Source organism: Acyrthosiphon pisum, chromosome X (assembly GCF_005508785.2).
Source record: "Acyrthosiphon pisum isolate AL4f chromosome X, pea_aphid_22Mar2018_4r6ur, whole genome shotgun sequence".
Classification (NCBI taxonomy): Eukaryota; Metazoa; Arthropoda; class Insecta; order Hemiptera; family Aphididae; genus Acyrthosiphon; species Acyrthosiphon pisum.
The window spans coordinates 9,330,076-9,354,161 of record NC_042493.1 but is presented as its reverse complement, the minus strand read 5'-3'; the positions used below and the strand labels follow the sequence as shown (position 1 = coordinate 9,354,161).

At 28.6% G+C, this 24,086-nt stretch overlaps 1 protein-coding gene across 1 annotated transcript; it reads left to right on the top strand.

Moving 5' to 3' along the window:
- The first annotated feature begins 3,076 nt into the window (after positions 1-3,076).
- Positions 3,077-3,616, top strand: LOC103310279 (zinc finger protein 73-like). The gene has a single exon (XM_008188004.1). The coding sequence runs from the start codon at positions 3,077-3,079 to the stop codon at positions 3,614-3,616; it is 540 nt and encodes a 179-aa protein (XP_008186226.1).
- The last annotated feature ends 20,470 nt before the right edge of the window (positions 3,617-24,086 follow it).

Genomic DNA, 24,086 nt, shown 5'->3' with positions numbered 1-24,086 from the left:
GGAAATGAAACGTCTTCAGTGGTGCTTAAAATATATTATACTAAATTAAGAAAGAAGACTCCTCTACCAGACCACACTTTAAGCAATATTATAGGTACATATACAGCCGAATAATTTAGAAACTAATCGTTAGCCAAGTTAGTTGGATGGAACGGCGGGACCTAATCATAATATTATTTTGGTCGTGGTCAACTTTTAAGTGCACCTGTAATACTTATGATATTCGAGGAATAAAAAGTAGGTTATAGAAAATAATATTTTCATACAGAAGGAAAACATTATATCACCACGAACCAGGTATATTGCACACCACAATAATAATAATAATAATAATAATAATAATAATATCATAGGTAGGTATAATATTATCATGACGGTGATGATATTGTGTGCGCGTGTGCTCTGGTGACTTGCGGGTTTTCGGCTCGTGTCCGTATTATTACCTCACGGCGTCTATAGTATTATGGTACCGTAAAATATAAGTAGGTAATATGTTACCATGACGGTATATAATTATATTAAATATTATTTTATTATATACCGATATCGTATTATTGTTATTGGGCGTATATTATACGGGTTTGCGTGCGGCGGAGGTATGTAACGCGGTCGCCACTGCCGTCGAGTGGAGCGCACGCGGCCCTCGAATCGAGCACGACTAAATAGGCGTATAATAATAAATATGTGTACCTACACGGTATAGACGTAGTAGGCAAGTGCCTGTATACTATTATGTATAATATAAAGCATTATGTGTATACATAAGTATAATAATATTATAATATGCGATGACGATGACGGTGCGCGTTTACGTGTTCGAGTCGACGGATTTTCTTCGCGCCACTGACCTACATATCGGTGCTTGTAATAATAATAATTTAGCTGCACCTGCCCTGTAACCAGGAGTCGCATATTATCTACGACGCATCAATGATGACGAACAATTAGTTAAACAGAATCAATTTTCAATAATTATTATGTAATAAAAATTGTAATTTCCTGTTTTTCCTTGCACAAGTTTATCAATAATATTATATTATTGTAATATATCCTTAACCCAAGTTTGTAATTTTCTATGGCAGTATTGTCAGTCCGTTCAAACCACCCTAAAATTAAAAACAAATAACTACTTGTAAATATTGGTTTATTCAAGACTATAATATTAAAGAGGACGTCAGCGCACAGTTTGTTTTTTCTCTCAGCCCTGCACGTGCACAAAACGCATTCGTTCAAAATCAATTATATATTATTTTTGTTTATGTTATCTTAGAGTAAAATCTCTCATGACCAAAATGAGAGAGAATAACATTTTATAGACATAAAAAATATACCTAGATGTATCTTAAATGATTTGCCTCAAAATAATTTAATGTCTATAAAAATTTACAAATTTATTTTATTTTTATAGTTAAATAATAGTGTCGAATAATATAGAGTAAAATAATAATAAAATATAAAAGCAAATATTATGCGATTCACAATTTTGGTGGAAAATTATTTTACTCTAAGAATACATGAAAATCATAAAAAAAATTGATTTTACTTGAATGAGTTTTATTTAGGTTGCTCGTGAGTCTGAGAGAAAAAAAACTCATGTAGTTTAACGTCCATCAAAGGAAAATGTAAGGGGGTAAATGGTATGCGTACAGTGCAAAATGTCTATATTATGAAGTCTCCAAGGGGCATGTGCAACGAAAAAATCTTATTATGGAGAAATTGGTTAATAGAATTACGTAAATTATATTTTGGCTCTCAGTTGATTGTAGTTCTCAAAAATATTTCGTTAAACAGGAAATTGTATTAAATAAAAGTTTGTTGTGTCGAACTTTCACTGTATTTTTATTAGCAGATGTATGTTAGAGCACAGAAATCTGTTGTTTTATAGATCGGTGGACGGTGATATTCTGATTGTATATTAAATATTTTTATCACAAAGTTTGCAAAACTTATGGTTACAAAATAACACATTTTTATTTTTCCGACTTATATGTGGTTTTATAGTATAATAGGAAATCTTATAAATGATATTATTATATTCAAAACAAAACAATTATAAAGGGGAATATATAACGTTTCTGACATCGATTTTGTTGATGATGATAATACTTATCTTGCTATATGGCTATACTTTTTTGTAACATAAGTAGATACTAACTTAGTGTTTCTGAATATTAAACATTGTTATCAGGTAAGTCGCTGCACGTATTGTCATTAATAAATAAACAAATAAACCTGTATAAATACATATTATAATAAATTAATAATAACGTCTGAAAGTTTGTGGCACGGCACCATTTGATTGTCTAATTATAATATAAACATCATAATATTGTGTTATAAACGGATACCTGGTTACGTTATTCTGGTTGCAAAAAATATTTCGTAATGAGCGTAAAGTTAGGTAAGAATGAAGAAAATGCACGGTTTAAAAGCAACATTCGGAACTATAGCAACATTGCGTTATTTCTTGTCGCAACACGTCTTGTGAATATGCAAATTAATGAAAACATACAAACATTTCCTTAAATTACTGCACTCTTGACGTGATGTTAACATCGGTGTATCCATAATATTGCAAGCCGCCGCCGCCAAAAAAAAATGACCAAAATCGGGATTTCTATTAAATATAATAGGCACCTATCTATATATTTTATGATTTTGAGCTGAGCAATGATTATATTATATTATGTAATTTATATTTTATTTGCGACTAAATACACGAAAATTAGTGGAAAAAATCGGTTGTCTGTAAAGTCGGTTTACTGACGATAGTTGAACGTGACAACTTGTTAAGAAAATACTGAAGGAATGGTAGCATTATTAGATAATAATTTTAAATGATAAATCACAATATTGGCTAGAAAATCTGATGAGTTTAGTAAATTTGAATAGACCGTAAACAAAATGCTAGAATAATATAGCAACCAAATAAAAATATGAGTTAGTTACAACACAAAGAAATAAATTCCAATACTGTTAAATTTGATCAGTGTACCAAATTTATAGCACGCTCTCAGATCTGAGAAAATATTTATGTGATAGCAATATAATATGTGGAAGATTTAACAACACTAAAATGAATGATCTCAACATTAGCGATAAGATGGCCTTACGTGAGTTACAGTATCGTTGCTACATGACTCAGCAATTTTTTGAAAATATTAATCTGACGGTACACCGGCCAAGTCATAAGCCGTACCCGGGTGACATATTATGCGATCAGACGTTCACCAGTAAAGACGAATTTGCGGTCCACTTTCCAATTCACACCGGAGTGAAGCATCACTCGTGCGAGGTGTGTCACAAATCATTCACTCATAGATCTAGACTGATTGAGCATCGGCGTACGCACACGAGGAAGAAGCCATACTCTTGTGATGTATGCCACAAATTTTTCAGCAGTAGATATTATAGCCTGAAAGTACACCAGCGGACGCACACGGGAGAGAAGCCGTACTCGTGCGACTTTTGCGACAAATCGTTCAGTCAGAGAAATAGTGTGATTACACATCATCGGACGCACACGGGAGAGAAGCCGTACACTTGCGGCGTTTGCAACAAATCATACGCTCAGAAAAATAATCTGAGAATACATCAAAAAATGCACACGGGATAAAACCCGTGCCCGTTGGATGTTTATAATTTACCAATAACGGTCAGCTGATCGTACAATGTTGTATGCTATGACTGGTAACCTGTATCAGAGATACATATGAGATAAGTGGTTCACACAAAGTACCATCTGAATTCTGGCTTTATCATAAAGCTGTTCGCTTGTTTTTTGTTTTTCTTGTTCGCTAACAACGAATTGTAATTTATTGTTTTTTCAATGTCCATACCAAAAACACATTTTCATTTTTTCTCTTCTATTAAATAATAAATTATTACATAGTATGCATGTTAAAGAATAATTTGAAATTGTTCATCACAGTTGCGTTCTATGCATTTTTTTACAATATTATCATTATACGCATATTTTCAATGTCCTTCTCCTTTCAAATTGTTATATCCTATTGAATATAACTCCTTGTTTATTCTATTTTAGTCAATGGTTACCTGTTTTGGCTATTCCTGTGAACTTAAAGGCAGATCAATAAATTCTGATGCATTAAATAACATATGTATAGGTGATATAAAGAGCATATTATATTATTATTATTATGATATCACGTCCACATTGCCTTCGCAGCAACACATTTGCAGAAAGGTCAATAACATTAATGTAAGTATAATATTAATCCCTATCTTTTTAATTATTTTTTTAATAACAAGTTACAACCTCTGAACCACATAAAAATAATATTTCTAAATAGGTAAGTTAATACTTTTTGATTAATGAGTGTACCTTTAAAAGAATTGCTGCCACACTCGCTATATTCTATGCTTCTGACGTATGTGTTAGACTGATATCCTAATCCTGATTTAGGAAAAATAATTTTATTTTGCCTTTGTAACTGGATAACGTTATTCATACAATACCTATGTAATTTATTTTATAAATGTACAAATACACTGGAATTGAAAAAATTTTTTTTAATCAAGTCAACATTTTAGAAAATGCATTTAGTAAATTGTTATGGTGACGTGCGTTATATTCATTAGATATAGGTAAGCATCTATAATCTATATCGTACTAAAATATCTTAATTTCAAAAGTGGAAACAATTATTCTTCACTTTTCACACTTAACAAGCTTATTCCTATAAGTTATAACAATATATTAAGTGATATTTAGATGAGGTTTGTTGTTTAGTTATGTTTTTAAAACATCCCTATTTAAAATACACTTGCATGTAAATAAATGTTTTCAAGCTATATTAGAATCCAAAAAAAAAAATTCATTGGTATCAATCAAAAAGTTATAATTGAAAATGTTCCAAGAGAAATAATTTTAGATGTTATACTAAGTATCCCTAATTGAAAAAAAGATTATTATTATGTATTTACCATGAAGATAAGCAATTTAAACACTATAGATTAAATCTGTAGTATATTATGGAAATTAAAAGAATTAACTAGATATTAATACAAATGTAGGTAAGTATTTCAATTTTTTTTTAAATCTGTGAAAAATCTGTGTAATTTTTTTTATGTTTATATTGAATGAGTTTTAGGATTAATTGTATTGATTAGTGTTTTGAGGGAAAATCCGCATACTGACTATGGTAATTTTGTCAAATTTAGGTAAAAAAGGTGGGTAAGTGGATGTCGCTCACCTGCTTTTAGATTCTGAGCTGAGTGAGGAAGCTAGTGGTTTTACAATGGTGAATATTTTAATTTTTAATTTTTTCAAAATTTCTACCCGGTGAAGTGCTTCGATTTCAACATATATTATCTTATCTTTTAGAAAATTGGATCAAGATGGTACTTTAGAGAAGCAATTTTTGATTTTTTCAATACTTATTTAATGCCACGGAAAAAACCACTGACAAATTACGAAAAACTGCTATAATCGGGATTTTAATTTCTAACGCTTTGTTTATCGCCATAGAGACGAATAAAAATAATAATATAATATTAATTCAACTTTCAGGCTATAATAAATAATAAGAATATAAAATATCCAGCCTGACAAACCATCTCCGCTTAGAACCGTTTTTCTTATACAAGGATATTATGTCATTGAATTCAAGTTTAATACATTTCATTATACATTGAACCACTAGTGACCTACTGTACCTACTGTAGGTACATAAAAGTGATATCCACTTATCCGCTTTTAAATTTGTAAGTTTTCGACTTATATTTTTTTTTTTGTGTTTACAAGTTTAAAAACTAAATTTGGCTTGGCATGAATTAACTGTATAAGTTAATAATAATTATTACATCTTTAATAACTTTTTTTAATTATTCAATCATGAAAATAACTTTTAGACTCTTACCCCATTGTGTTATCCATTTACAAAATAATCACACGAATTAATGAGATAAAGTACGAAACAATATAATTAATCAACTTTCCATTCTTGAATATATGATTGTTTACATACATTTCAATTGCATTATCTAAATAGTTAACTGAGGATTATACTATAGATGGAAAAACAATTTGTGATAAACAACCATTAGATACTTGCATAAATTATAATTCGTAAAAATAAACAACTTATTTTCAATTATTCAAGCCAACCATTTTCAGATATGTGTATTCAAACCTAGTCCTATTCTAAAAATATTACTCCAGTATCGTACCTAACTTATCGGCCTGCCCCGCAAACCGTATAAAAGTTTACTGTGTTATTGGGTTATTAAAAATGTATTTTATCAGGTCCTTCTTGGTGGTCGTTCGTTAGACATTATTATCATGTTGATCCATTGGCTTCTATCTACAAATGTAAATAACAAACCTATAATTACATTTCATACCAATACGACCGAATCTATAAAATATAAATACTATATTTTATCAGTGCATAGTCGGCAATAACAAGCCTTTTGTAATGCCATGCCACTTATAATATTAGGATGATAAACGACTACTGTCATCGCGTAACTACATAAAATGATTATCATTTATACAATTAAAAGGTTAATACTATAATTTCATTATGTAAACATATTTTATTAATTACTGCTATTCAACTATATAATATTACATTATTAATTAATTGCACAGTAGACGTTCATTTATACTAACTTTATTATATCGGCTCGATGCTTGTTATCTCAATCTGAACTCGTAATTAGTAAACAGAACTTAATGCGTTATACTGTATTATTTTAAATCTAACCTAATTGTATTCTATAGAAATGAAAATAGGATAAGAACTCAAATTTTTTAGCACAACGTTGCCTATATTTTATACGTTTTAAGTAAATCCCCTTTAAAATATTGGCATTTATTAAAAATATATTTGACAAAGTTTGTATTAGGTAGGTATACAAATGTTCAAGCTGACAATTCTCTTAAGTGGTATGCACTACTGCAGAATGTACTAATATATAGCCCATGTATAAACCACAACTTTTATAGTGTATCGTTATTATAATTATTGATTTAAAATAGATAATAATATAATTATAATTAATATAAATTGAATTCAGTTTTTTGGTTTTTTCTATCAATATAATAATAATAAATACCTAATAATAATACAGATAGAGAAATAATAATTTGTTTGTATTCGTGGTTCAAAGTTCGTGGACAGGACCCATTTGATAATAAAAATGTTAATATACTCTAGTTGCCTCCAATGATATAAATTTCACTATTATGCACATTGTAAAGTTGTAAGTACACACATAATATGTTTTAATTATAAAAAAATGATTACAAGTAACATAATAATGTATGTTTAATAAACTAATATAATAGCTATTATATTATTTCAGGACATAGGTGTGTTGATATTTTTCTATTTTATCATAGTAAGCGTCGTAATTTTATTTTAAGTCTAGGAAGAATTAAATACAAAATTATAGATATTTAGAATTATTAGATATATTATATGGGTATAAAATGTATACAAATAATAGGCACACAATTATATTAAAAATAATAATATAATAAGTGAGTGTGTTTCACTCAAATGGTAACACGAAATATTTCTGTTCAGTGACGTCGGATTGAAATTGGGGTTTTAAGGGAAGATAAGAAATACTAAAATACACATTTTTTAATTTTTAACCCTTTTAGACAGCCAACTTGCATTTATTCAAATAGCATCAAGTATTTATAACACCAAATTCGGATGGACCAAATTTTTTTTAAGCAACCTTTAAAAATAATATTATTTATCCTATCTCAAAAGTGGCTGCTTTACACCGAGTGAAAGTTAGAACAAAAAAAAGTTATCAATTTTCAAAATGTATATAATATTATAGTCGGGAGGCAATTCGTGTAGAAAAACTATTGACCTTTTTGACTTAAGGAGGCAACTAGTGTATGCCTTATTCCACATTACCCGTAACATATTATTATATACCAGGGATGGCGGCAACGACTCACGGTCAAGTGATTCCGTTATAGGAGGTAGTGTGTTTTACTGTAAATTAATTTAAATGTATATAGGTAATAAAAAAAAATGTTTAGTAATTAAATTAATGATAAATAATTATAATATATAATAATACGTTAATTGAGATGGCATAATTTATATAGGTACATTATTTTGCTATGTATACTTAGTTAACTATACTTTGAATGTACTATAGCCACTTCGTATAGGTGACTTACTTACTTTAATTACCTTCTACGTTAAAAATTGGCATTTGTACAGTCAGACCTTTCAAAAACTGAATAACTGTAAAGTGAAAATAAGGTTTTAAACAGTATTCGTACGTAAATATTGTAATAAGTGCCTACTCAGTTTGTACGACTATGCATGACCACATGCAAAATTTGAATATGAAATTAGACAAGCATCTTGGATTAATATCATATAATTATTAATAATATTATGGGCGGGTTCGGACGTGATTGCTGTATTGGCTACAGCAGTAGTGTGCTCAGATTTTTTGAATGGGAGGATATGGATTTTTGACTATTCTTAGTCCTTAGACCACTATATAGCGGTAAATATACTATCATTGCTTTATTATATTATATTTATGATACAAATATGCAAAGGGCGCTAGCCTCTCCCCCCATCAGCCACGAACACGCCCCAGCTGGTTTGTGCCGCTCGACTATACCCCATCGTTGTAAACGTATTTTGGAAAAACTAGGCGTCTTCAATATTTGTTTTTTTAATAATTAAATTAAATTGTCAATACCTGACTGCGGACTAATCAATATTTTTACAGAGGTATTATAGTTGATAACATAATAGTAATTACCAATAGAAATATTTTTTTTTTATTTTGTCAACATTTTGATTTAAACGTTTTATCGGTTTTTAAGAATACACACTACAGTTACGATTTCTATGTGGTGAATCAAAAATTATAATTATTTGTGAACCATTTTGAAGATCAATTTACCTACATTTAATCTAAATGGTTTTTACTAAAATTTCGCATGTAATCGTAAAAAACCGTCGTAAAAGTTACGTTCTAAATATTTGCATGAAAATATTTTGGAAAAATGCCAAGTGGTGGTTGGAATAGGACTTGGAGGAAACGTACCTACATCGAGTCTTTGAATGTTATAACTCATTATAATATTATTTTAACCTACATATCAAACATTTACAAAAAGTATGTTATGCATTTATGGGCTACCCTCCCCCCCCATGCATGTATCCGCAGGGAATCAAATTACAATATAATGCTCGCGAAGAACAAAAAAAAAACGTTTAAAACCGTCTCGATGTGACGATGTGAAGGTGAAGGACGCACTCATAGTATTACGACAACGACGCGTCTACCTACGTCCGTGAAATTCCCTACCGATTTATGTAATAACTAATGTGGCCAGACGTATACTATGCGTACCTATAAACTCGAACGTCCGTTTTGGTCGACGCAGTGCTATTAATAAAACTACGTACGCACAAGTGTATTTTTTAATTTCGACGGATTTATCGTTTTGATTGGTTGGTGTGACCTCGTACAATATAATACTATTAGCCGGGTACCTACTATTAGGTAGGTACCTGGTCAATATGATATTCGTGCGCGAGGTGATCCACATCTAATTGGCACGCTAATAGCCAAAATACTTTTCATCGGTAGTTAATGGAACTTAAAATAAAAAAATGTATTATTTAGTCTGTTAATGTAATATTAATGTATTTTTGAAATTAAAATCATTTTTTACCATTATCTAATCATGGTTATATAAATATATATTTTTTTAACGACAACCTTAGTTATGAAACACATAGCCGGAAGAAGAAAAAAAATTAATTTTTTTAAATGTTGGTGTAATGTTATACTCACTCATCATCGAATATTGAACAATTTTTTATCCGTTATTATTAAAGTTATTTAAAGTTTAGAATTTAGATGAATAACAGATAATGCACACCGACATTACACTCAGCTATTGATACGTACGGGGTACGAACAATCCACAATAATTAAAGTCCACCAAGAAATTGGTCACCTCCGAAATCAAACGATGTCGTCAATATTCTAACAGATCCATGCAAAATCCAAACCAACCTACCTCTTAGAATTAAGAGAGGGTATATATACGGATTCTGAAATACTATCAAAGTTCTCAAGAACTGTTGCCCCAGATGTACTTACGTAACTACGCATTTATATAATGTCAATTTATGATGGTAAATATTATATATTATATTTAATTAATTTAATTAACCTAACCTTTTGATTATGTACCGACTTGGTACAATATTGCTATTTAATATACCAGTTATATAATACATTTGGTATATATTATAATATATTATGTCCCTATATTGGCTATTACTATATTTTACCATATATACTGTTTTGTAGGAGACCAATTAATAAAAAAATTTAATTATTGATTTCGGACACACTGCCCCCACCCATTTAATAAAATTCCTGGGTATGGCACCGAATTTCAGAGCCGTGTAAATGTGTAATTACTAATATATATATACTTTCGATGGACAGCTCATACGTAGGCAGGCAAGTAACCATACCTAGGTAGTGGTGGGTGTATGTGTACAGATTTTATTTTCGTTTCCAAAGATGCTCGTTTGAGGAAAATAAAATGTGTTTTTCGTGACGCGTCATCTTCAGCGTATTATTACAACAATTATGACGTTGTTTTCATGTATTATGCGTTGCGAAACTCTCGATAGCGGCCATCATATTATACTAATAATTAATGCATAATATAATAATATCATAATATATTATATAGGCTCATTTAAAGATGTAGTCTTATAATCGTATGTGTTCATAAACACGTCGGTTTTGTAATAATTGTGTACAATATATGTAATACGAGTGTACCACGAATACCTATAAGTAGGTACACGTCATATTAAACTTGGCGCATTTTACGTTGAGTCTGATATTATATATTATGTTAGTAATGTATTACCTATAATAATAATATGTTCATCGACATGCACATAATCGATCGATTTATAATGATAATATATTTTGCGATTATGCCTAATGATGTGTGTTGAAACGACTCTATAGTTGAGGGAAGAGAGAAAAATATAGGTAGCGTATATCATCTGTTCACTACGCGAGCCAAAATTACTATGTGGCAGTTAAAGATTTAATTTTATGATCGCTCGTGTTCAGAAACATGTTGTTTTGTAATATCTTTGTACAATATAATATTATATAATACATGTACATGCGAGTAAGTACATGTCACATTAAAATTGGGAAATTTATGACGCCGTTGAATTCTAAATACTATAGGTATACAGTGTAATTGGAAAACCTGACAAATAAAAATAAAAATTGACACTAGTTACACGTATGAAAAAAATTAAGAAAATTATATGGATGATAAATAATATGTCAGGAAATTTCCAAAGGAAATTATTTTAAAAATAATTATTACGTTTCAAATAATTTACTCTAAAAAAATAATGGTATTATAAAAAATTTAAAAAAATAAATTACTTGACTTAAACAAACGTTTTTAGTTTGTACCATCAACATTTTTCTAAAAATTAGATTTACCAATTGGCTATTTTGAATTTTTTCCAAAAAATATAATAAAATTTAAAATCGCCAGTTTTAAAAAATAAAAATAATAAATGGTATACCCTACTATTTGTAACGCAAACTTCTATATTCTGTAAAATATACAATATACATAGATATAGAAAAAAAATAAAACAAAAGTTATTTAGATTGTCATGTTTTTTTGTTACACCACGGTACCTTATATAGGTAGGTATCAAGGGTGACCAGACACGGCTTGTGTCTTAACATTTTCACTAATATTACATTAATAACCAATAGGAATTATTCCTTTTCCTGCTCTTAATATTATTTTTCATTATATGTTGTGAAGCTCGTGACTCTCTTATCCGTTAGTCACTCCTGATATATGATAACTTAGTAATGGATTTTGCTTATGCTCATAGACGTGCACATAATCGATTTAAATCACGACATATTTTGTGATCATACATTACGATTGTGTTGCAACAACTCGAAGAGAGAAAAACGTATGGTACATCATCACACAACGAGACAAATATAATATTTTTTTGGTTTTTATAAACCCAAAAGTTTATGTCAGCCCTCAAGCTATGAGATGTTTACACGGAGCAGTAATGGCTCCAATAATTGTCACCGCCGGCGGGACAACGTCGACTTTCCATTTTACGTTATGTCCGGAGATGGAATTGACTTTATTAATTTGAGTTGAGTTTTGAATTAGATTTTAATAACATTTGTCATTTGGCACATGACGACATATTAATTTAGTTCGATCAGTTGGTAAAACGTATGGCGACACTCGAAAGTGTGCGGGAGAATTTGCAAGGTGATCGTGATTGGGTGAACCGAAAATAATATCTGAGACTTTACCTTTTTTTTTTTTTATTATAATCATTGATAACCATGGAAAAATATAAAATAATATGTTCTACAAAATATCTGTTACGAAACTAAATACGCCTATACTAGGATATGAGTACTTACCTATAACTAGTGAGTAGTGATGTACATTTTCATGAAAATTTTATAATTTATCATATTAATTTCTTATCAAATAAATCTTTTGATATTATAATATAGTTGTAGTATATTTAACCTTCAAAATTATATTTTAAAATACGTACTTTTATTACACTTTACTCATTTTAATAAAATGTTGGTATTATTCTAATGAACTTAATATAGTAAATTAAAAATACAAATCATTAAATATATATAATATATACTCGATAATAAACGTGCATTTTTATCTTTTATTAAAAATGTTGTATTTTTACTTCAGTACCTATAAATTATGAGCGTATAATCGTTACAATTATTGATTTTTCAATTTTTAACGGAGGTAATTTATTGTTTGAGTCACTTCCTCAATTTTACCCAAATTATATTTTTTTTTATTATTATAAGTGTTTTGTTTGACTCTGACGTTATACTTGTTACAATGTAAATAAAAATGAAACAGTAATTTTATAAAGTATTTAAATAAATTTAAACTTAAAAATTAATTTATTTAAGAAAAGTACAAAAAAAAAACAAATTTTCAAGTTTTCAAAGAAAATTGAAAATTTTCAGAAATTTTCAATGAAAAAAAAATTTCAATTGGAAATTTTCAAGCTTATATCTCTACCAATAACCTATAACTTTACTATGTTTAAATCTCAATATAGTTTGATACTCGTGTGTCCTACAAACGTTTAGTACACTTTCCTACTGCCAAAATTACAGTTAATTCGTTCCAATTAATAAAATGCTCAATACAGGTAGGTAATCATTCAAGATTATACAGATTGCAGGTAGCAGGTTTCGTGTTTTCTATAATGATTTAAGTATTAACCATGTTAAAAACTCTGTTATGTAATTAGATTTATATTTCTATATATTATATTTTAATTGCGCTTTGACTGATGTCAATCAGAATTTTGAACGTTCCTACTAATATATATATTTATATAAATAAATAATTTTACTATATTTTTATTATCGTATCAAAGCAGATCCATCAGTTTTTTTGATTCCACACCTTCTATCAACTCACCGGTAAGCAAGCCTAAATCGTTATTATAATTATCATAATAGTACCTATACTATAAAATAACATAATAACATCATAAGTCATAACATTGATTTGAAATGTTTTAACCAACACTACCTACATAGGTAGGCCTCACTTTTGTATTATAGTTTAGTCCACATAATAGTATTACACCTAATCTGGTGTTCTACGTAACACGGCAAAATGTTGTGTTCAATAACTGTTTCACTTCGCTATATTTACGTTTTCTCAAGAGTTTTAAATTCTCGAGCTTACTATAAATTAATATTCGATAGTAATTTTAATAATAATAATAATATTATGATAGCCGGCGATGGACGATAATTAAATTGCTGCCGACTAGTTTTATATAATATAACGTGAGTCACTGATGAAACTGAATCATCGCGAAAGACAATTTATTTATTGTTATATGCATGAGGCCCGTCGCCTGTGTCTGCAAAAAGGTCACTTTGACAGCTGTGTAAATATACGCGCCACACTATGATGACATTATAATTACACGACATTTTTATTATGACTTGCACGCACGATCGTAATACGCACTGGAAACCGACTTGATGATAAAATTATATATATATTATTAAAAAAATAATAAAGTGTAGAACGTTCGACCAAACATCGGAAATTTTCGTTTTTTGATTCATACTTGGCATACTTTTTTTGTGACATAAGACGTGATTTCGAAAACTTCAAATGGTTCTTATCTACACAGTGCCAAGTCGTTTATGAAAAATAATGACTTATGTAAAGCATATTATTGCTGCATCGAAGTTAGTCCTATGTCTGCAGGAGACACCGTTTTGGCGCTTCCATTATTATTATTATAAACTGCGTGAGGAACGTACTATATTATATTATTATATATTATTGTTTGTTGTCGAAAAACGATTTTTCGCTTTCTACCGCTCAAATAAAGTCCACCGTTGTGGTGTTTGTGAAATCGCTTTTCGCCGAAAATCGAAAACAAAATACTATTTGCTGACTTTCTTCCTCATGCAGTAGTACGGTTGATAAGTAAAATAAACAAAACGATTATTTTGAATTTCAATAATAATGTTGGGAAAACAAAAATTGATATTTTGAATAAACGATCGACGAAATCTCTTAAGCCGATTCAAATGTTATTCATATTATTTATGGTCATGAAAATTAAAAAACATTACGCGTAATATTTGTATTTTACTTCCAGTTAAAAATATATCATTCTTCAGCCGTTTTCTCAAAATTACTTCAAAGCATTTCAATTGATAGAAAATAAACGCGTCTCACCCGAAGTATTATTTTCAAAGTTCATTTTTTTTAAATCAATATGAAGATCTACATTGACAAAAAATAGTCTCGAAGATCTGATGTTCGTAATACTTATGTGAAAGTATGAAACAGATTTAGTTGCAGTTTTTACCGGAAAATTTCTAAACTATTTTACAGGTAAAACCCTTCTAGCAAATACCAAAAATCTTATAACTTGTTAACTTTAAAAATCTATTTAGATAAATTGCATATTATTGTAATAACCAGTAATATTAAATAATAACCAAAAAGTCATCATAATAATAAAGCCTTATAAAATATTAAAAATATTATTATAATTATTTTTAAATACATTATAGGTACCTATTTACAGAAAATAAAGTGAGAAAAAATATAATAAGTTTTAAATCTAATATATTTGTATGCGTCAAGGTGGTGTGGAAGTGAAGTACCCCGTGGTAATATATATAGGGAGTGCAATTGGGTTGGTAGTTTTGTAACAAGACCATAATAAATGTTATCCGGTGCCACTGCAGTTTTTTATTAAATAATTAATAACAATTTTCAATAATTTACCGCATCATTGCGTAGGCATAATTGAATTACTATAATTTATAGTACTATGTAGTATGTACATTATATTTATCTTTAATGCAAACGTATATTTTTTCATATTCGTGCGCATAAAAAATACGAAAGGGAAATACTCAAAATATAATATTTTAGTCATTAGAAAATATAATATTAATTATAACAATATTTTGTGTGTGGGAAATCTGTAGTTACAACATGAAATAATATAATAATTAAACACACCAAAGGCTTTTGCTACATGCGTATAATCTAATACTTATTTTATTGCACTTATAATAGTTTAGCGTTGTCGTTTCAAAATATTCAAGTCATTTGTAGTTAATTGATGAGTATACATTTGATATAGTTATAACAGCTCTGAAATATCTATAATATGTTTTATATACTTACAAATACAGCAAGCCTTATAATAGTAAATTGTAGGTTCAGTAGGTCTGTTAGTTCAAAGCTTAGGACATAAAGGTACCTTCAACAATATGGGCCGGCTTTTATATTATATATTATATTATATTATTGTATGGGTACTTCTACGAGTAGGTAGTTATTTTATATATCAATAATAGGTAACAGTAATTAATTGATTCTTGATCTCCATATACAATCATTGAACGAGATAAATTGACAATAATGGTTTTTTATTTGTGCATATGGCATTTCCGAGTGGATGACGCTCTATGTTTGGTCGCTCACATTTTGCGCTCAGATGGGTGACCGCCGTCAATCCTAAACGATTTGAGCAACTTGGCACGCTAACGCGTCCAATCACATGTGTGGTGAGTATGACAACAAAAGACATTATATATATCAATAGTATGTTCGTCAAGCCCTAAACTCTGAAAGCTGGTTGTGAAACATAAAATGCTGTATATAATATAGGGATATCGCAATAGAAAACGAACCGAAAATAAAGTTTAAAGTGTAAACAAAGACCAGTACCTACCACACACGTCATTGTGGGGGTTCAATCCGCCCCACTGGAAACAACAAAAAGTCACGATTAAAAATTTTAAAAAAGGTACGATCAAAAGATCATAAATTTATTTAAAACCCAGAAATTATCTGTTATTTTAAGTATAAGTACCCATACATTTTCAAATATTCATGAATTACAGATTTTATGCTAATGAACTTCCCAGGAAAAAATCGTATCCACGACACCGGTAATAATAATAATATAATTATACGATTTGCGTAAATACGTGTACAAATTATAGTTAATGCATGCGTCGCATTATATTATAGAAATATTATTGTTATTCATAATATGTAACAAACTTACATGACGACGAAGCTCGTTTTTTGCGCGATGTGGGTAGGTAGCTACCTACACGGTCACAACAATGTCAATATTATATATTATAATAATAATAATAATAATAATAAATTATTATTATTATTAGTTTTAGTTGTTTGAAGCGTAATTGTACGTCTTAATAATAACGACGATACCTACCTATAGTTAAACGTCGTCGATCACCAGAGGTATAAAAATGACAATATTATGATACATTAATGTACGTCGCTCTTAAAGCTGGGAGATTTTTATATTTTAATGATCTACCTAGTGTATCGTATATATAATATTATTATTATATTGTTTATCACGGCGTCATCCGACTTGTAAAAACGAGCACAACTACTGACGACATTATCTTATTATTATTATTATGATGGAAACGCGCGAGGAATTAATGTTGTGTATTATTATAATAACGACATCGAAATATTCTGAGGGCTTAACACATCGCGGCAGACGACATGTATCGTGTTATTGCCGTTGGAGAATACAAACTCGGCTGATTTCAATAAATATGGCGAAATAGTAAATACGTCATGATGGTATATGTTTTCAACGTCGCGGAGTGGAAATATTGTTCAAATAATGCAACGCAATATACGTATACCTATAGCATAATATCGTTATAAATTATAATGCTCTTAAATAAAAAATATATTAATATAAAATTATGTAAAAATTATTAATAATAATATAAATTTTGCATTTTTTCAATGTCTAGATACTCTAAATTATAATATTTTAGCTTTTGCAGTGAGGAGTGAAGAATTATGTACCCATAATGGTTTTACAAAAATGTGTGTTTATTTATGTGAAACATCTATGCGGCGGAAGATGAGACCGACTATAATTGGTGTAGCCACATGCGAGAAACATCTAATGCGCCTTTAAAACAAAGAATAATTTTCTTTAAAAACAAATTGAATATTTTGTTTTTGATTATGCTATGTTTATTTCCTTGAATAAACTGACCTTACTGGTAAAAAATTCTCTGTAGTATTGGCATACATTGGGATCAAAAGAATTGCTATAAAGTACTTATTTTTCAAAATAATCAGGAAAAACGGGAATATTAAAATCCACAGTAATCGACGACAGAATAAATTGAATGTTTTTTTTTATGTGATTTAAAAACCAATTTGCAGCAACTTTGACCTGTCAAATATTCATATTAACTTGTTCTAGATATGAAATAATTTTTAAAATATTTTTTATCTTATTGTACAATTTATACGATATTTGTTAAAATCAAGTTTAAATACTTGAAACTTGAAAATTGAATACAAGATTTCCTTGACATTGGACATATGAGGTCCAAACGTACGATATAACGATTTATTCTTATTCTATTGTTATTTTTTAATAAATAAAAAATATTAATCGCGAAACTTGATCAAAATTCAAATATTACTTAAATTATAATTTTCTATAAAAAAATAAATTGTAACATATTTATGCTACGAACTTATTCACACCGTTTTATAATACGGATTACGAGATTGACATATTATCAGCTTATAACAAAAATTATTGATAAACTTTTACAGCTATTAATTAATATAATTATAATAATAATAATAATAATAATAATATATTATATATGCGATGTGTTTGGCAAAGATGAGTTCAACATCACACCGTATTAGGTAGTAGGTACCTACTAATAGTGTTATGAATAAACTAATGTATGAGTACCTATTGCTTGTAATATTTAAGTGTTGAGCTATAATAACTATACCTACTTATTAAAATATAGTAAAATAAAAGTAATTAATTAAAAAATATTCTTAGAAATAGAGGGTGACACACATCGTCTCCGCTCAGTATCGTTTTTCGTCATAATATAGAATAATTTATCATTGAGTTCAAATTCAACGCATCCATCACGTACATAGTGACCTATTCAAAGTCGAGACGTTATAGCGGATTGACTTCCCCGATTTTAATAATCGTAAGTAGGTACCTAAGAAAAAAGAACTAGTAAAAAATATTCGATTAATTTATAAATACCTATATGTATAAAGACTGAAGAACTACCATCGTATTTCAACATACCTTCTATTAATAGTATCAAATATTAACATATTATTATATTATTTTGTACCTACTTGAAGTAAATCTCAAGTTTGAATTGTTAAAATGCGTAAAAAAAATAACTCGATAATTTATTATGCAATTGAATATTACATAATGTGATAATAGTTATATTATGTAATGTCTTAAACATTATAAACTCTTTTTACTATCTTCATTTTTCATAATATTACAGAGCCCACTCGGTCTCCCCTTTCCACACACAATTTATTAGCATTAAGGTTAGGATTAAATACGTTTAAAATTATATTTACCATGTAATCGTGAAACCAGACAAACAGTAGGTATACAATATAACTTTTATAGCCTTGTAAAGTTGGTATACGAGTCAACGTGGAGTGGTTTTTACCAATTATATCATTCAACATATTTTCTATATAATGTTATATTTTGATTAAACTATTTAATACATTTTTGAACAATATACTATTCAGATATTATTACACAATATATTATAAATTATAATATTATATTCTGTATATGACCTCTGAGTTTTGTTTTATATTCTGAGAGAAGCTATGAATGTATCGATTTTAACAATGACATTATGTGTGTTTTCCTTCTCAATCATAAACTTTGAAGGTGGATTGTGATTTAAATTGAATTTATTTGGTGCTGGTAGAGGGGCTATTTTTGAGCTATTTACGAATCTATTCAGACTTTTCTATGGTCAATGGTGCGTGCTATATTGATTTATAAAAATTACACAAGTTATTGACACACTATCACCTACAGAGTACAGTAATGTTTAAATAATATTAAAATATGCAATGTGCTTGGGAAAAATTAGATTAACACACCGCATAACTAGTAGAAAAATAAACTTCTAATAGCATTATAAATATATTATAAAACATTCTTAGAAATAGAGGTTGATACACAGAGCACATCTCTTATTACAGTGAATTACTGCATGGTGAAGTACAATCAACACTTATGGTACCTACAACAGAGTGACTCCCCGGTTGTTCTTTAGTTTTGGATTTTTACATAGGTTTCATTTTTTTAGTTTATCGAATACATCACGTTTGATATCATTTTTACAATTAAATAATTTATTGTTATACACATTTTTGCTACTGTAATACACCAATGTGATTTAATAATAAAATACTTAACAATATTTTTGATGGTCAAAATCATGACTAAATAGATCTATTTAGTCGTGGTCAAAATGATAATTTATGCAGCTGGATATGTCTATTTTTGTTTTAAAGCAGCTGATGTTGATTACTTTATAGAGTTAGTCCACCGATTGTACTGCACAAAAAGTTCCTCAATTTATAAATCCATTAGGTATAAAATTGTAATTTGACAGACTGCAATAATTACCACAACAAATTTGGTCATAACGACTTTCGACAACACTCGGTATTAATTTCACTTAGTAATAATAATTACCAACTATAATAACTATATTTAATATATACATCAGCCTCTGTTGCGCAAAACGAAAAACCTAACGTGTAGCTTATAATTTATATAAATTCGTTCAAATTTCTCAACAAGCATTTATAACTTTATCCATTCACACGCATCATAGGTACATTTTAACCTCAAAATATCAGAAACACTCATTTCTCGAACCGATCCCAGACCAAAAAATCAAATTATTTATGTGCTGGAAACTTTTTAAAATGTAATATTCATATCTAAAAACAATATAGCTTGTCCACTGTGGTAATTTATTTTCATATATTAATAGTTCAATATTATAGTACTACCTATAATCTAATGGCAAAATAACACGAAAATAAAATGTAACTTATGTCCGTTTCTGCCGGAGTTTTAAAGAACAAGATCGATAAAAAATAAATTAAAATACGCTTGATTAATTTTTAATCGGTGTTTGGAGAATTGTTAACGCTGTCCGAGAGACGTTCAATTATTTTATTTTATTTATTTTTTTACTGCATTGTCTGCGTATTATAATGCTGGTTGTGAGAAAACTAACATGGTATAATGTTATAATAATAATATAATTATAATCTTTTAATGTATTTATAATGTCAAAATAATATTGAACACAGCGTTGGGGCCTGCAGTTCACGATTCATATATGCGATCGTCACGACAAATAATTAGTCATTTGTACACATTTTTATCGGGTGATTCTTTTTAAAAAGAAACACTCGGTCATTATCTCAATAAGTATATATCAACGTTTCGAAAAATAATTTATTTTCCTAAATGGAGTCATTATATTATTAAACGACATTTTTGAAAAAAAATCATGTTTAAAGTGTTAATTTTTTTAATGACACCATATTATATTCATTTTAATTTCATACACTGGAGCACTATATTTTTTCGAGGACTTTCATATTATGATATAATAATTAATATAATATAATAAATTACAGATATGAATATTTCTATTTTAAAGTTTAGATAAGTAATAATAACACAGGGGTTTCAGCAAAAGGTTGATCCACTACAACTGACTATACTCCACTCATCTAAATAAACTTATAAACCAGATTATACGTATCCATATAATAGTATTATGGTAGGATACACAAAGAAAACCGTACATAAGCTTTTCTAAATTTTTATGAATTTGAAAATGAAAGTATATTGCAGGTTTGTGTGGTTGGTCAACAAAGTGCAACAGAATCGATGGTAATAATAATAATAGTAATAATAAATTGTTTTACTCGAGCAGGATGTTCACGGCACACCACGTTATTCGCATTTGCAGTTTCCCGAAACGAACACATATTATTATGGGTAGTCATCTTCTATCACTTGGTTTTTCACGGTCGCACTCATTCGGTATTGACTATTTTTATTGTTATTATTATTATAACGCCATTGTCGTCTTATTTCGACAAAAACGATGCAGTCTGCCGATTTCCACGTCGTCGGTTCTTCCTGTTTTCATTTCGACCGATTCGTGTATATTATTATTATTATTATTATTATTATTATTATACATCGCAACTATACGCAGCTGCAGGGCACGTCGATTACGATTGTAATTTTGGATTTTTTTATTATAAATTTTTTTTATCGGTTATTACGCCACATCATAATATATTTGACTTGGCGGTGTACGCGCGGCCGATTCGTTCGTTCAATAACATAATAATAATATAATGCATTATAATACACCACGACGGCGTTTCCTTGTTTCGATACGCATCACGTTTCCGTCGTCCTATAATATCATATTAATGTTTCAATAATAATAATAACAATACATATTTGCATATTTTTCGTATTGTATTGTGTTTAACATTATGTCGCCGATTGCAATAATTATTATTTGTAATAACAACGCAAAACAAAAAATCGTCGTTTTCCTGTGCATACATATTATTATGTACAATAATAATATTATTATTAACTATTTGAAACGATCGAAGACGGACGTTTGGACTCGATGGAAAGAGCAAGAACGCACAGTCTTAAATCAATGTCGTTGTCGTTAAGGGTATGGCGTATAATGTGGACGACAAAATAAAATATTTCTGTCAAGTTCTATATAGGTACCTAGCTATAGGCTGAATTGGGTAGTTACCTACTTGTAATTTATTAATTACTTGTTCTTCTGTTATATTTTACTAAAATGAGCTACAACCCGCTGGGGTAAAACTGATAAAATATCACTCGCTGTCTTGTAAAAAAGACTTTTAAAATTGTATTTAATTTCAGATAAAAAGCATTTACCTACATTCATTCAGAAAGTGTTTAAAATACATAATATTACATTTAAAATAATTTTAAGAAAAATATTTAAGATAAATTCAAATACTTGGCATGTATTTAAGTGTTTTTCAAATGCCAAATTTTTAAGTACATACTGTTTTAATTATACTTATTTCATTATTTCATAATGTTTAAAAATTTGATTTTAATTGTAAAGAAAATAATATAGGTAAGGTTTTTCCAAAAAAAACATTCAGAAATGTGATTAGTAATTATTTTGAATTTAGAATAGTATATTTACAAAAAAGTATTTCATTTTCAATGAATACTTTCATGGCAGTATTTAAATACCTACCAATTAATAGTTAAGGTAAAAAGTATTTAAATACATTTAATTAAATACAAGACCAATTACCTGTTTTATTCTGAAAATATATGTTTGGGTAATATTATAAAATTTAGTTGATAGAATTTTTAGGTATACCTAAGTCGAATAATGTGGTAACGATGAAAACGTTTCAATACGCTTCCAAGTATTTTGATAAATACTAATTGTGTACCTACTTAACATAGTTTTATAAAAGTTTATAATGTCCCAGTACTATAATATGTTTACTTGTAGGTAATAAAAATCAACAACCATTGGTATGAACTTATAATGAAAAAAACTAATTCAATTATGTTTATTAAAATATAAAAATATAAAATTTAACTTAAATATGTTATATTCAGATTTTAAACTAAATACAGTTCCTAGTAAAATGTACACTATCTTGTGGAATTCATTTTTGTTATTTTAATTGATTTTTATTTCCATTAATCAATTAGATTTGTCTAAAATGAATAACACATTACACATTAATTTCGTACATATTACGACGTATATTAATATTATTACGTGATGTATCGGTGTTTATTATACAGTACAAACAAAACCCTTTTTAAAGAGATTACCCAGTAATTCAATATACAAATCATAATGATGTATAACACTATAGGTATGATGATATTGAAAAAGTATATTGTTGTACGTAAGACTACGCGTGTCACCGTGTAAATAATAATTTTTATGCAACAGAAAAAAATTCGTCCAACCCAGACTGGAACTGTGTGAACAAGAACTTTAATCTAATTAAATATTAGTACCTACGTCGCAAATCGTACCAAAAATAATTGAATGCGTCTGAACCGTACTTGAGCTCATGAGATTCAATTTTGAATTAATTCCGGCCGACTATAGTCATATTATATTGATATAACATCTACAATAAACGATCATTGTAATATTATATAATAATAGGTATATTATTGTAATATATTCATCATAGATCATTATCGCCATCGATTATCATCAGCGACGACACATCCCAAAACGCCATTGCGTACGATGACTTTATTTTATTATTTTAGATTCTGAGTGGAGTGAGGAAGCTAGTGGTTTTACAATGGTGTTTTTTTTTTTTAATATAATATATTAAAAAAAAATTTTGTATACTGGATATATATTATATATCCAGTATACAAAATTTTATTCAGAAGGAGTGCTTTGATTTCAACATATAGTACCTTATCTTTTAACAAATTGGATTAATATGGTACTTTAATGAGGTCGATTTTATCAATAGTTAT

Coding starts and splice junctions, on each gene's coding strand:
- LOC103310279 (XM_008188004.1), top strand. CDS start 3,077: ATGAATGATCTCAACATTAGCGATAAGATGGCCTTACGTGAGTTACAG.